At 44.1% G+C, this 15919-nt stretch overlaps 1 protein-coding gene across 1 annotated transcript in view; it reads right to left on the reverse strand.

The window, feature by feature from the left end:
* Positions 1–8148: 8148 nt before the first annotated feature.
* LOC126456385 (uncharacterized) overlaps positions 8149–15919 on the reverse strand; it is a 127906-nt gene continuing 120135 nt past the window's right edge. The window contains exons 8-9 of the mRNA XM_050092139.1: positions 12647–12689; positions 8149–8619 (exon numbers count right to left, since the gene is read on the reverse strand). Of these exons, the coding sequence (XP_049948096.1) occupies positions 8149–8619; positions 12647–12689 (514 nt within the window). The remainder of the gene's footprint in view (positions 8620–12646; positions 12690–15919) is intronic.

The raw sequence follows: 15919 nt of genomic DNA on the forward strand, positions 1-15919 counted from the left end.
TGCTGAATGGAATAATTGTAATGTGTATGTGTAGAGTTTAGGAGCGCTCAGCACTGAGATTATCAGCGCCGGAATAGTTGTATCTGCTCTTGAAAACTAACATTTCCAATACACAGAGTGTCCACTATTCCTATTACTAGCTTACAGGGTATGTAAAGGGAACTTTGTAAACAGAGTTCTGATAAGGCACCAATGTCGAGAAATGCGTCCTTCGGATACAAAGAAATTTTGAAGAACAGATCACTTTCAAAACTCATGCTTGACAGTACAGTATCAAACGGAAGTGCTGCTCAACGCATGTATCGAGAACGTTTTCTGGCCTGCCGTAGTCCATCACATACCATTTCCGCCCGGCTACAACGACGGCTGCGATAAAGTGGCTGGTACGTTTGTGTTAAATTGGGTTGACCGTGGCCCTCCAAGTACTTGCACTAGATTTTGAGGACCCTGTGTGTGAAAGCTTGCGTCACAGATACAGCTTATCGAACGAACAGCATCGTCGTTACGTGAAACATCTTCCGCACATCACACATGCAGAGGTCTTTGCGTCTACTGTGTGCGTATCGTGGAGCGGGAGATTCTGAAGCGATCCGATCTTCAAATTTGTTTTCAATCCAAACGATTCTCAGACATGGTCTCCTTGCCACTCAACTATATACGGAATTCAGCACTGTGAATTTGAACGTTCTGTTGCCAAGCGTTCAAAAGATATTAGCGCATTTTTAAATCTTCTCTTCGTAACAATATTTTCTTGTGCCTCCAAACGCGTCAAGTCGTTACAGATCGTTGAGCATATAAATTCTCCCCGGTCGATGTGAAGACATAACAATGCCTGATGAGCAGCTGCCTGGAAGCTCGTGAATATTTTATTACTCGACGCGGCTGAAAGACCGAAAAAAATTCTTACTTTACATCGCCTTGAGACCATGCTGCCTTCTCCTCTGCATGTCTAATCCTTTTGAAGCAAACGTAAACACCAAAATTTTAGAAGACTTTTATCTGCAAATGAACTACAAAATTTTGTATGAAATAGAAAGTGCAGAGGTCGAGCAAACTGTGTGATGTTCCTATCATGCCAGAGAAAGTAGGAGACTCAACCGGTATTTGGAAAAAGCACTCCGCGACAAGCGCTACTACCGGTTAAACCTTCACAAGAAGTGTGTTTCCAAATTTGCGTTATCTAAGTAACATGATACCTGACAGGGAGGCTCTTACGAGTAGCGTTCAGAGAAATAAAAAACCCCACTCTTAGTTTCAATTTGAATCTTGAATGAATAGGATACTATCACGACGAACTTCACTGAAATCCCGTATAAAATTACTCTACTACAGCTTTGCTGCTCCCATTACAAAGTAAATACACTAATTAAGTAAGAGAAAAGGAAAAGCATTCTGTTAATAGTGTATTGTCTTTTTTTATTTTGAAATTTTTACGTTGTTGACTGTGCACGGTAGCAGACGCTAATACGATTTGACGAATGTCATTATGCATTTCCCAGCACCCCGTCGACGCCTATGCACTTGCGGTTTCGCACTGTGATTTGCGTAGTTTAGAAAACTATTGGAATATATACGGGGAGGAAAGAAAGAGTATGTAAACACTTTTTAAAGACTAGTTTTATTTACAATATCCATATTCAACAACAATTTTATTTGATATTGTCAAAAACTAAAAACGTCACAAATACAATTTCGCATATACACAAAATAAAAAGACATTTATTATACAAAAATATACATCTTTGTAGTCAACAACACGTACAAGAGCTATATATTGAATAATTTGTGCACCACCAAAACACGCTACGCAGACTTGATTATCTCAAAGATTACATCAAATATTTTAATCCAGCTTTCATCCCGAGCAGCTCACAGTAATATCTGTAGCAATAATTCTGTAAACGATATCTATCACTTCAAATTTTCCTTCATTCAGCCACAAAGTTAGTTGCCGTATAAACTTTTGAATCCTAAGAAACAACATTTACAAACAGAGATAACACAGCACAGTAATGTTATCAAAAATCCACTACCTCTGAAGTCGGCATTTGTCTCTTGACGGTATGTATTACTTTATAATCCATTGAGCTTACCATCATTTAGGAGACCGTTATGAGAACATCTACTGAGTTTAAAAAAATAATTAAATCCAATGCACTGACATCCACAGATTCTTGAAATTTAAGTCATAAAAATGTCATGCTAGTTTCCAATGTACAGTTTTATTACATCATGAAAGTAAAGTAACCGAGAGGAAGAAAATTAAAATTGCTCTACCCAGCAGCAACTGCCGAAATCAATCGAGATAACGCTGAGAACTCCATTTGTAGAATACACTCACGGGGATAAGAGAAATGAGAAAGAGCCTTTATGGAATAAGATGTATTCGCAACTTTATAAGCGCCCTGCTAGTAAAGGATAGATATTTCCACTGTCGAAATAACACAAGTTCATTATTGACTATGGGTCATAACGTAAGACCAATTCTGTCGATTTTCCAGTTCTCGGCAGTCACGGAGAACATAACACAGTGTCTTTTAATAAATATTTGCTAATGACTCAGATAAAATTCTCCGTTTCGAAACACTTTATAGCGATACAATGCTCTCGTGGAGAGAGAAAGAAAAAAATGAAGCCGATCTGAGTTATTCGTTGTCTTTTCCGTAGTAGGTGTACTGAGGTCGATCATTCGGGGCTCTCTTACTCCAAAGCAGGGAACTGTGTAGACGTACCTTCATCGTCAAATACCAGGATATCACGATCACAAAATTCAACATAACACCGTTAAAAATAGACACATGACAAACTCTAAGAATACGCTCGAATTCAAATAAATGGGCGTACAAATCTTTGCTTAGGAAGGCAACTTCAAATTAACCGCTCAGAGTATGCTCTTGAAGAATGTGTTAAAGCTGATGATTATGCAGAAATATTTATTTTCTGTCCATATTAGCTAATCTTCTGATCCACACACACTCACTTAGCACTTGTTCATGAATGTGTATTGTAGTCGATTAGCTTGTATCACAACAGTTAGCGTTGAATCACCATTAATGAGTACTACAAGATTTTTAGGTCAAAATACATTTTCATCGGCGTTCCTTACCGTGTAGTTAATCTTTTTAGGAATAAATATCGATCTAATAGACCACTTCTCTGTAAAATTGTGGTCCCTTTACAGAATCATGTAAAACAGTCCAACTGTGAGTGAACGAACGCAACAGAGTGTTTTCCTTTCTTGTCTTTTAGTGTCACATCGTAGGTAGGATGAACGAAAAATTGCATTATTTTCTGATTATACGTGAGAGGTCACCTGAGTTACATAACGCTGTATTTGTGTACTATACTTAGTACCACAGAGTCCATAAAACGATTAGTGACAGGGTTTTAATTTATCTCAGCCAAGTTCCGAAATAATTAAGTGAAAATTTCGAATCACTGCAACTAGTGTCAGCTGATTCGTTTCCATTGCTAACTCTTTTCCTCAATCAATTCGTTTCATTTTGTGGTACCTGCTGGAATGGTATTTCTGGCTTCAGGGAAGTTGCGTTTTCGGTGCAGATCCTTCTGAGGCATCTATTCTATTTCTGTAATGTAGATGTAATCAATAAACTTCTATGCCGTCCAAAACGATACTGTAATACATTTCATCTTCCTTTAACACTGATCACCGTAATACATTTTATACGTAACAATGTTCACTCGGTATATACAGTTTCTCAATGTTCAGAGCCACTTCCTAAATTAGATTGTAATACTACTTTGCAAACATCCGAACTGTATTTGTTTCAGCATGTATTCATCCATACTGGACTCCATTAAACTTTTTGCATGTCCCTGAGGTACTATGTGTTGTTCTGTTGATGTAGTAGAGACAACCAATTAAACGTTCCATCCAGTCTGTTATTGAGGGCAGTGAAAAGCTGCTCTCGTGTATGAAATAGTTACGATGTTTCCAGGCATTTCAGTCAACAATCCCTCGTACAGGGTGCCCACAAAATGTCTTTACAATTTCAATAATTTATTACAAAGGTAATTGGCAAGGTATCTTCATAGGACATGTACCATCTACTTAGTGATTATTGAGGTTTTTAATCGTATTACTTTACTGTGTCTCACATCCCTGTTAATGGATAAGACACTGTCAACCAGAGTCCATACTAACAGGCTACTTATCAAGAGAAGACAGTGTGTCTCATGGTTTACTGAAACAAACTCGGACATGCAGACTCAGTGAAATAGCAGAATGTATAAGTATGGAAGAGATCCAACGTCACGTACATCAATTCCTGAAAAGCAAAAGAAATTTATGGAAGAAAGGGTACTCTTCGATAAAGAGAGGAATGACGACAAAGAAAATCTGAGGAAAATATAGATCATGGGACACAAGCCTGTGATTGGAATCCCAGAAAGTCTCCCTTCTGCTTCCAGACAGACACATCTACCACTTTCAACAGAACACAAAGCCGTAAATTAAATTTGCGATTCTACACAGTTAAAGAGTAATTGTTATAAGAAATGGACCCGAATGGTAAACCAGAACAAAACGATTTAATAGTTAAATGCTGGTACAAATGTTTGGCGATGAAACATTCCTCACACGAGTTTGATTCAGTGTACGGCAAAGTTTCGTCTTTCAGGGAAGTAACAAACATTGTATGAGAATCTGGAAGTCAGAAGACCTCTACATGACTAGGTGGCTTCAGGAAGATAGTCCGAATGTGAATGTATGACTTGAGATAATGATTAATGGCACCATTTGTCAGTTATTATTCGGCGAGACAATAATAATTGCATATGTGCACTTAGGTATTTTGACGGAATTCGTGCACTTCAACTACACGACCTTCAACCAACCAGCATTTTCCAGCAAGATGGATCACCACCCCCTTGGTGACCGTACATTAGTGTCTTGCTAGATGAAAAATTTGCAGATCTGGGTAACATGTTTCTTGCGTATTTCGTTCAGCAGATATTACTTCACTCGCTTTTTTTCCATAAGGATATATTCAAGATTGATATTAAAATACACGGAGGTTTTAAGCCGCTTCATATTCCACTGCAGACTAGATTACCCGACATTTCCAGCCCTCTTCCGCGATCATCTTCAGGATTGTTCAGATATCCCTGGGTGGCTGAACACTGTAAAAAATAGTGTCCTGGGCTTTTATAACAGCCCGTTTCGCCGCGCGTTCTTAGAGGAATTACTCTATGAAAGCTTCGAAGTTGGCAGTGATGGGCATCATCATTGGGTAAATTCTATTGGCAGATAGTAAAAGAGAGGGGAAATGTTATCAACATTTTTGAAAAATGTAATGTTACCGTCTCGAGCTTCTGATAAAATTCTTTCTCTTACAACCTGGTGACAATGACAATGGACTGATAACGTTAGGATTGGTTCAAATGGCTCTGAGCACTATGGGACTTAACTTCTGACGTCATCAGTCGCCTAGAACTTAGACGTATTTGAACCTAACTAACCTAAGGACATCACACACATCCATGCCCGAGACAGGATTCGAACCTGTGACCGTTGCGGTCGCGCGGTTCCAGACTGGAGCGCCTAGAACCGCTCGGCCACTCGGCCGGCTCGAGGCGACAATCATGACATTTTTCAAACACATGTTAGCTGTGAGGCACCACCTCCTGAGAATATATTGTCGAAATATTATTGCCGTGCACCGAAGTGGCTTCGTGATGTTTCTTCGCGGGTAGTCACAAAGTCGGGATGCCTGTAACTGTCAACTCAACTGAAACTAAAACTCCACTTCTTAAAAGCGTGGGAAAAAAATTTTATAAGTGGAGGCAACCCTGGTTTCCCACATCGTTCAGCCGCCTGGGAACACAAAAGAATCCTAAAGAAGATCCCAGCAGAAGGATCGAAATGTCAAATATTTTACCAGTCTGAGGAGTATTATGACGTAGACTAATAGTTCAGAAGATTTCAGACTTAATGATAAGGCCACGAAAGCCTGCAGACATACAAGTTAAAGACATTATGTATCAAACAAGAGTGCGGGGCATCTCTGATCTCAAGTGAAGATTATTGATGCAATTATTACCGCTGACGATGGTCTCCTACGGTGAACATGACAAGAAATCTAGTACCATCTTAATAAGGAGGAGGAGGAGGATATTAGTGTTTAACGTCCCGTCGACAACGAGGTCATTAGAGACGGAGCGCAAGCTCGGGTGAGGGAAGGAAATCGGCCGTGCCCTTTCTAAGGAACCATCCTGGCATTTGCCTGAAGCGATTTAGGGAAATCACGGAAAACCTAAATCAGGATGGCCGGAGACGGGATTGAACCGTCGTCCTCCCGAATGCTCTTAATAAGGCTTGTGCAATTTACAGTGTTCTTTTATAGGTCTGTTAATTTAAGCAATACGTTTCAATGCATATATTTCACTTTGTAATAAAATTCACATATATTTCGAAATAAAATCCGTCTTCGAAGCAGGGTAAACAATATATTTATTGATGAGTTTCGCCCTTGTGGGGATATCATCAGAAAATTTTAATGCACCGTAAAATTTGCATCAATAAAAGTAATGGTTCTCCCGCAACATAAACTGTCTGCCTTTAGAAATACTACTAACGGTTGTTCTACCAGTCGTTCATTGGGAAGAACTGTTTCACATAACTGTCTTTTCAACTGCTCGTGTAATAATTTTTGAGTTTGAAAATAGACTTTGCGGACACCCAGATGAAGTACCCGTTCGAAGGTATAGGCTCTGAGGTGGAGTCGCCCGAAAAAAACATATTAATGTAGATTTCTTAATAATGTATTGCAGAATTTATATTACCAGAAATAATTTCGGAAATTTAAATACTGTTACAAACTCAACTGTCCGCGTCCGAAGCTGAGTTGTCAGCGTGGGTGACAGCCATGCGGAGAATCCGGGTTCCTTTCCCGATACAGCTACGGATGTTTTTTCCTTGCCATGGGTTAACTGAGGAGCTACTCGACCGATTAGTAACGGTTACAAGGTCAAGAAACAGGGTGACGAGGGGGAGAGCGTTGTGATGACTAAATGTCCTTCCATAAAGCGTCTGATGACGCCATTGGCTGACGATGACACGTGGTCAGCCAGGCCTGAGTGGTCCGTCTTGTGCTGGAACGCGGAACTCCATCCTTACCTGACGAACTGCATTACAACTGTAGATATCGAGCTATGGTTTTCAAACAGGAAGTAGCTAGTCTTAAGGTTGGGCCTTGAAATGCCGATCACCTCCAGTTAGAAGAGCTCTACGGCGTTATGAAGGCTCAGCTGGCTAATCCTAAAAGAGTCGTACCAAAATCCACGAGATTCTCAGGATCATCTGCCTACAACGAAAGTTAATCAGCAAAATGCCTGAACCTTATCTCTGGAATCCCTGTCTATATCCTTGTGCTGTTGTGTTCTGTCGCGTCGTCTATCGACACCTAATATTACTGTTTTGAACTGTTAGAGTTACTTTATTGTTTGTGGATTGCCAGACCTTCCCACTGTAGCTAAGATACGCCAATGTCTTACTAGAGAGTACTAGAATCCGGTAAAAAGGCGCCATCTAGCAAGTGTTTCAGTAACGAATTAATCAAATAACGGAGCGAAATTCTCGGAAGTCGAGAATTTGACAACTTCGGGTTGCAAACTTGCAGTCTCGCCCAGTACGGAATCACAAGGCGCGTGTACTCTGTACTGTTTGAGCTCTTTGTAAGAATTCTTTGGAACTAGCGTCAGGGATATAAAACGTTACTGTTTCGTACATCTCTAGCGATCATATTCAAGCTGCATTACTCTGCCCAACTATTTTTCCGAGGGCCTGACGAAGCTACTTCCTGAAAGGGGATACCAAGGTGTCCTGGTGAATGACGAATATGTAGCTTCCGAGAAACGCTTGGACCACGCAACACGCTATCACTTTTCCCGAGGCGCCCGAGTTGCCGCCAGCAGATGTCGCCGGCGGCAGCTGACAGCTCAGTAATAGAGTTCCTGGCTGGGGAAAGGCGGCGGCCGGTAGCGCGCCGTGGCCGGCAGCCTTGGCGCCTTGTGCGACGGCTGCCGGGGCGGCAGCAGCCTGTCCGGCGGCGCGGGGGCGGCGGGAGCGGGGGCGGCGGCAGTGCCGGCCGGGGGCGGCTTGCGAGGCCGGCCGCCGCCGCGCCGCAGTCATCGCCGGTAGCCGTCGTAGGCGCGCTCGTCGTCTATGCCGCCCCCGCCGCCACCGCCGCCGACGCCGACGCCTCCTCCCGCCGCGACGTCCCCGGCGACGGCCTTGTCGGCATCGGCGCCGCCGGCGCAGCAGGAGCGGCAGACGATGGCGACGCAGGCGGCGAGCGCGAGCAGCGCGGCGGCGCCGGCGGACAGCGCGACGGCCAGCCAGTTGACGTCGGCGGCGTCGGGGCGCGTGCAGAGCGCGCTGCCCTCGTCGCCCTGGGCCGCCGCCAGCGTCGCGTTGGCCGGGCAGTTGGCGACGCCGTTGCAGACGAGCCGCGCCGGGATGCAGTAGCCCGCGTCGCCCGGGCACGGGAACTCGCAGTCCTCGGCCGCGTCGGCGCGCGTCACGTAGTAGGAAGAGGGCGCCGACGCCTCCTGCCCGTCCTCGCCGGCCTCGCTCGACGACGGCGCCGACCCCGAATCCTGCCGATTGATTTGTTCACGTGTACACCAGCTGACTGAACAGGCAACGCAAACTGGGAACTTACAAGCGAGAAGCGAACTGTTCAAAAATGGTTCAAATGCCTCTGAGCACTATGGGACTTAACTGCTGAGGTCACCAGTCCCCTAGAACTTAGAACTACTTAAACCTAACTAACCTAAGGACATCACACACATCCATGCCCGATGCAGGATTCGAACCTGCGACCGTAGCGGTCGAGCGGTTCCAGACTGTAGCGCCTAGAACCGCTCGGCCACCCCGGCCGGCTAGAGGCGAACCGTAATACAATTCAACCGCACCGTGAACGGACCATACCATTGGGACGGAAATCGGTTGATGTGAAGTACACGTACAATCAAACAAACGATCGCGATTTCAGAAAAATTGGATCATTACACTACTGGCCATTAAAATTGCTACACCACAAAGATGACGTAGTACAGACGCGAAATTTAACCGACATGAAGTAGATGCTGTGATATGCAACTTATTAGCTTTCCAGAGCATTCACACAAAGTTAGCGCCAGTGGCAACACCTACAACGTGCTTACATGAGGAAAGTTTCCAACCGATTTATCATACACAAACAGCAGTTGACCGGCTTTGCCTGGTCAAACGTTGTTGTGATGCCTCGTGTAAGGAGGAGAAATGCGTACCACCACGTTTCCGACTTTGATAAAGGTCAGATTGTAGCCTATCGCTACTGCGGTTTATCGTATCGCGACATTGCTGCTCGCGTTGGTCGAGATCCAATGACTATCAGCAGAATATGGAATAGGTGGGTTCAGGAGGGTAATACGGAACGCCCTCCTGGATCCCAACGGCCTCGTATCACTAGCCGTCGAGATGACAGGCATCTTATCCACATGGCTGTAACGGATCCTGCAGCCACGTCTCGATCCCTGAGTCAACAGATGAAGAGCTTTGCAAGACAACAACCATCTGCACGAACAGTTCGACGACGTTTGCAGCAGCATGGACTATCTGCTCGGAGACCATGGCTGCGGTTACCCTTGACGCTGCTTCACAGACAGGAGCGCCTGCGATGGTGTACTCAACGACGAACCTGAGTGTACGAATGGCAAAACGTCATTTTTTCCGATGAATCCAGATTCTGTTTACAGCATCATGATGGTCGCATCCGTGTTTGACGACATCGTGGTAAAAGCACATTGGAAGAGTGTATTCGTCATCGCCATACTGGTGTATCACCCGGCGTGGTGGTATGGGGTGCCATTGGTTACACGTCTCAGTCACCTCTTGTTCGCATTGACGGCACTTTGAACAGTGTACGTTACATTTCAGATGTGTTGCGACCCGTGGTTCTACCCTTCATTCGATCCCTGCGAAACACTACATTTCAGCAGGATAATGCACGACCGCATGTTACAGGTCCTGTAAGGGCCTCACTGGATACAGAAAATATTCGACTGCTGCCCTGGCCATCACATTCTCCAGACCTCTCACCAATTGAAAACGTTTGGTCAAAGATGGCCGAGCAATTCGCTCGTCGCAATACGCCAGTCACTACTGTTGATGAGCTGTGGTATCGTGTTGAAGCTGCATGGGCAGCTGTACGTGTAAACGCCATCCAAGCTGTACGTGTACACGCCATCCAAGCTCTGTTTCACTCAATGCCCAGGCGTATCAAGGACGTTATTACTGCCAGAGGTGGTTGTTCTGGGTACTGATTTCTCAGGATCTGTGCACTCAAATTGCGTGAAAATGTAACCACATGTAAGTTCTAGTATAACATATTTGTCCAATGAATGCCCGTTTATCATCTGCATTTCTTCTTGGTGTAGCGATTTGAATGGCCAGTAGTGCAATTGAAGATAACTCTCTTCACAAATTCAGCAAGCCAATAGCACATTCGTCCACCTGTAGCCCTTACCGAAGAAGCTATTGTTGGATGTCCAATTGAGCGATGTCGAACGGAATTCTGTCCAATTGACCCTTTAGATCATCAAAAATCCCGAGATGCCTGGACGGCTCTGTCCATAACGCTCCAAACGATCTCAGTTGGGGAGAGAGCCGACGACCTTGCTGGCCAAGATAGTGCTCGGCAAGCACAAAGGCGTGCAGTAGAAATTAGTGCAATGTAAGCACAGTATGGTTCGCTCAGAACGGGCAACAAAATGGGACGTACAATATCGTCGACGAACTGCTGTGCTCGAAGGGTGGCGCGGATGACAACGAAAGGGGCTCTGCTGTGAAAAGAAATGGCACCCCACAGCATCGTTCCCGGTTGTCGGGCTGTATGCTGGGCGACAGTCATGTCGGTATCCCACCAGTGCCTCGGACATCTCCAGACACGTCTTCGCTTTTAATGTGGGTTCACTTCGAAGCGGGAGCCATCAATGACAACAACTGTACTCCGGTCAATGAGGTTGCAGGCCCAACAACCAAGAGTAATGGTCTGGGGTGTCATTTCATTTCATGGGGAGAGATCCGACGACCTTGCTGGCATGTCATCTGCCGATTCCTTGCTGCGCATTGATATGTAGTCGATACTAAGCGCCCAGTTTCCTTACAGAAGGGCCAGAGGTAGACCAACGCGTTGCTGATTTGCTCAATTTGTGAAGCTCTTTCTTTTAAATATATCATCAATTTTTCTAAAATTGTTACAATTGGTTTGTCTCTAAGTGTACATCACATCTACTGATTTCCGTCCCATTCAGATATTGCCGCCCTGGTGCATCGGTTCTTTTTACTTTTAATTTTATTTGTTAGAGTAGTATTGAATAACTGCCCTCATCCTGAGACATGCCCCCCGCCCTAATTGGGATTTTCTTCAGTACCTTCTGGTATTCACTGTTAGCTAAACACGGTTAGCAGTTTTCACCAGAAGATGCTAGCAGTGGGGCCGAAACGCCGACCGTGATTAAGAAACAGTAGAGGTGAATAAAGCCTCCTGATATCTTAGAAGATTTTACCTTCAATGACAACAGCCACAAAAGTCTACAGACTTATTGGAACATGATATCAGTCCACTGGAAAACAGTCATTGCAGCTAAATAACGCTGCATGTGGAAACTACTATGTCAGTAATTCAATTATCCTGCTAGTCACACTTATTGTTAACAAAATTACCGTCTTCGGCCAGCACCGGCCATCTACATATCTAAAAGGCAAATTTGTTTAAAAAAATTATGGAAAAGTTACGCGGTTAAAGTTGCATAATATAATGAAATAAAGTAATGTCATGTGGAAAATTAAAGGTCGTGGTTCAGTGGCACCACTGCCGACAATACGCTATTTCCGAATAGCCCCGCAGAGTGGCCGCGTTGTTAGAGGAGCGATGTCACGGATTGCGAGGCCCCCTCGGCCAGAGATTCGAGTCCTCCCTCGGGCATGTGTGTGTATGTTGTTTTTAGGATGAGTTAGTTTAAGTAATGTGTAAGTCTATGGACCGATAACCTCAGTAGTTTGGTCCCTTAGGAATTCACACACATTTTAACATTTCCAAATATACAGGCGAAGGATGTTTCACATAAAAGCTAATTATTAATTTTCCATTGACACATTCCTACAAAAAGTTTTCCAGTATAAAATTTAACACAACATACATTAGTTTGTTAGCCAATAACATGTATAAAACTGCATTACAAGCACTGCAATTGCCGTATTTTATGTCGCAGATGTGATGCATCTGTAACAAAAGTAGTTCACATCCTTTAAAATTTCATTCCGAATAAAAGGTACCACTTATAAAAGGAATCATTAAAGAGAGTAGAGATATAGTAGACAACGTCATTTACTACAGAACAAATGTCGACGACACCACTACGCTTTGTGGGCCTAACGCTGACGCACCACTTGGAGTTACAACAGGTAGTTAAATAAACAGTATTCACACTAAAGACAACTTATAACAAAGTTCGAAATGTAACAGAATATAAATTAATTTGCTTCAGTTACTAAAAAATCTGCTTATTTATTTTGTAGTTCTGAGGGTCGCCGACGCCACCTGAAATCGGTAATTTCGACAGTAATTATTCTCAATACAATACAGTTCCTGTGGACTCCAGCTATCCAGAAATCTGGTTCTCTGCAAAAAGAAAATTTTATATTGTGATACACTGAATGCGTGGTCGAACACGCGAAACGACTGAGAAGAACGCTTCTCGTCTCTCACTGGCTGTCCAGAGCACGGTCTTATAAGGCAGCGTTGCTTGTTCCGGCCTCTGACAGCCTATAACTCGAGAGTGGTGACTTCAGGACAGCCCAGCGCGAGGGGATGGATAAGTCAGTCTGTGGGTGAACATACTGCATATGGTGTGGGATTGCGCTATAAATATTAATGATTTTAATTACATTTTATTTCAGTTTCGTGTGATGTTTATCCAGAGTGGGTGTGATATGTTCCACAAGGGTAGTTACAATCATAAAAAAGTGTGTTGCTGTCCTTAAATATGAAAGTTCATTGTCAACAAGCAAGCAGCCTTTTCATTACTTGTAGCGATCCGCATTGCAGTCAAGGTGAGTGCTATCAACGGGCCGATCGCTGTGCGGTGTAATCTCCGTGAGGGACACATCCACGGAGACACAGGCTACTGCAAAGGTCATAGATCATTAGCGACTTTTATCTAAGTGCACACGTCCACCTGCAACGACCATGTGACTGCTACATACCACCCCCGCCAGCACGTTTTCTCTAGTAATGACGACTGGAGATGGCGCAGAGTGATGTGGGACAAAGAAGTCGCACATAAAAGTAGAAGTTAATATGTCAAACGTATTACACACCTATACAGTACTTCGCTGCAGTACCTGACTCATGAAAGACAGGCTAGAAAGTAGGGTCGTGAAAATGAGATGAAGTTTTTGAGAACTCGGATAGATGCAAGAAAAACAGAAAAGATGAGGAATGAAAGGCTTAAAGTGATAGTGCATGAAGAATACCTATGTGGTTCTAACCCTAGAAATACTTCTTCCCAGGTAATAAGTAATAATTGTACCAAATTTGGTTGAAATCGATCAGATGGTTATGACGAAAATACACACACACACACACACACACACACACACACGAACATACATACGTTGTTGTATATGTTCATGATAAGTATTCGCAACCCTATCAGTAGCTACACATTATAAGTTTATAGAACGACAACGCTACCGCCTATAAGGAACGCATTCAAAAGAACTGCAACACGGATCACGTAGGAGACTGCCTAACTACTTGAGGAAGTTGGTTCAAGGACAAACATCACCTTGCCTCCCCAAATGAAATAGTTTTAACCAGCGTAACTCGAATCATCAACTTGAAATCAGCAATGTTGGGTGCTAGGTGTTAGAGGACTGTTGCAAATTGATACCAGGAGGCTGACACGCATCTCCTGATAATGGCAGGGAACAAGACACAGCACGTTCTCAGGTTCTTCATAGCCGCTATTCGTCCACGAGACTCAGAGGGCCATAGACACGGATTCCCAGGTAGATGCCGTATTTCTTGACTTCCGCAAGGCGTTCGATACAGTTTCCCACAGTCGTTTAACGAACGAAGGAAGAGCATATGGACTATCAGACCAATTGTGTGATTGGATTGAAGAGTTCCTAGATAACAGAATGCAGCATGTCATTCTCAATGGAGAGAAGTCTTCCGAAGTAAGAGTGATATCAGGTGTGCCGCAGGGGAGTGTCGTAGGACCGTTGCTATGCACAATATATATAAATGACCTCGTGAATAACATAGGAAGTTCACTGAGGCTTTTTGCGGATGATGCTGTAGTATATAGAGAGGTTGTAACAATGTAAAATTGCACTGAAATGCATGAGGATCTGCAACGAACTGACGCATGATGCAGGGAATGGCAGTTGAATCTCAATGTACACAAGTGTAATGTGTTGCGAATACATAGAAAGAAAGATCCTTTATCATTTAGCTACAATATCGCAGGTCAGCAACTGGAAGCAGTTAATTCCATAAATTATCTGGGTGTAGGCATTAGAAGTGATTTAAAATGGAATTACCATATAAAATTAATCGTCGGTAAAGCAGATGCCACACTGAGATTTATTGGAAGAATCCTAAGGAAATGCAGTCCTTAAACAAAGAAGGTAGGTTATAGTACACTTGTTCGCCCACTGCTTGAACACTGCTCACCGGTGTGGGATCCGTACCAGATAGGGTTGATGGAAGAGAAAGAGAAAATCCAACGGAGAGCAGCGCGCTTCGTTACATGATCATTTAGTAATCGCGAAAGCGTTACGAAGATGATAGGTAAACTCCAGCGGAAGACTCTGCAAGAGAGACGCTCAGTAGCTCGGTACGGGCTTTTGTTGAAGTTTCGAGAACATACCTTCACCGAAGAGTCAAGCAGTTTATTGCTCCCTCCTACGTGTTTCGCGAAGAGACCATGAGGATAATATCAGAGAGATTAGAGCCCACACAGAGGCATACCGACAATCTTTCTTTCCATGAACAATACGAGACTGGAACAGAAGGGAGTACCGATAGAGGTACTCAAGGTACCCTTCGCCACACACCGTCAGGCGGCTTGCGGAGTATGGATGTAGATGTAGATGTAGATGTGGATGTAGATACGTGCTAGCTCCGTTCGGTAACGTTGTTATCTGGGCCATTAAGCACCCGCAGGGGGAAGGGGGATTTTTTCAGTCTAGAGCTGACGATCTAGTCCTTACCTTCTTCCTGCTAAATGAGTTTGGACCGAAGAGTATTTGGCGGGCTTACATGAAGAGTAATTTCCGCACGATTGGCGGTGTTTGCAGCGTACGTTCTAAATATCCTGCCAGCAGGCAGCACCTTACAGAAGCGCAGTAATCAGGAGAGGGAAATGGGCCATGAGTATTCCTATATTCTGCTCTTGATTCTGACTGGCTGAAAGGCCTACAGTTATGTGAAGTCGAGGAGTCGACTGGCAGCACTTGGGTGGAAAAGCTTTGTGCCTTCTGGGCGGAGGTGGAATTTTCATTGAGTATATCAGGATTAGGGAGTGGGTAATCCTTTGTAATCAATCTGATGTGCGTTCCCAAGGATGCACATAGAGTTCTGTTTAGCATTTTCCTGGTTGTCTCAACGAGTTTTGCGGGCTAGTGATCGTGGACTTACACGGTAAATAGGGAGACATTAGAGGAGAGCGTGGCCAACAGCATTGCCGCAGTGGTTACACCGGTTCCCGTCATATCACGAAAGTTAAGCGCTGTCGGGTTGGGCTAACACTTGGATGGGTGACCATCTGGTCTGCCGAGCGCTGTTGGCAAGCGGGGTGCACTCAGCTCTTGTGAGGCAAACTGAGCAGCTACTTGATTGGG

Source organism: Schistocerca serialis, chromosome 2 (genome assembly GCF_023864345.2).
Source record: "Schistocerca serialis cubense isolate TAMUIC-IGC-003099 chromosome 2, iqSchSeri2.2, whole genome shotgun sequence".
NCBI classification, from domain to species: Eukaryota; Metazoa; Arthropoda; class Insecta; order Orthoptera; family Acrididae; genus Schistocerca; species Schistocerca serialis.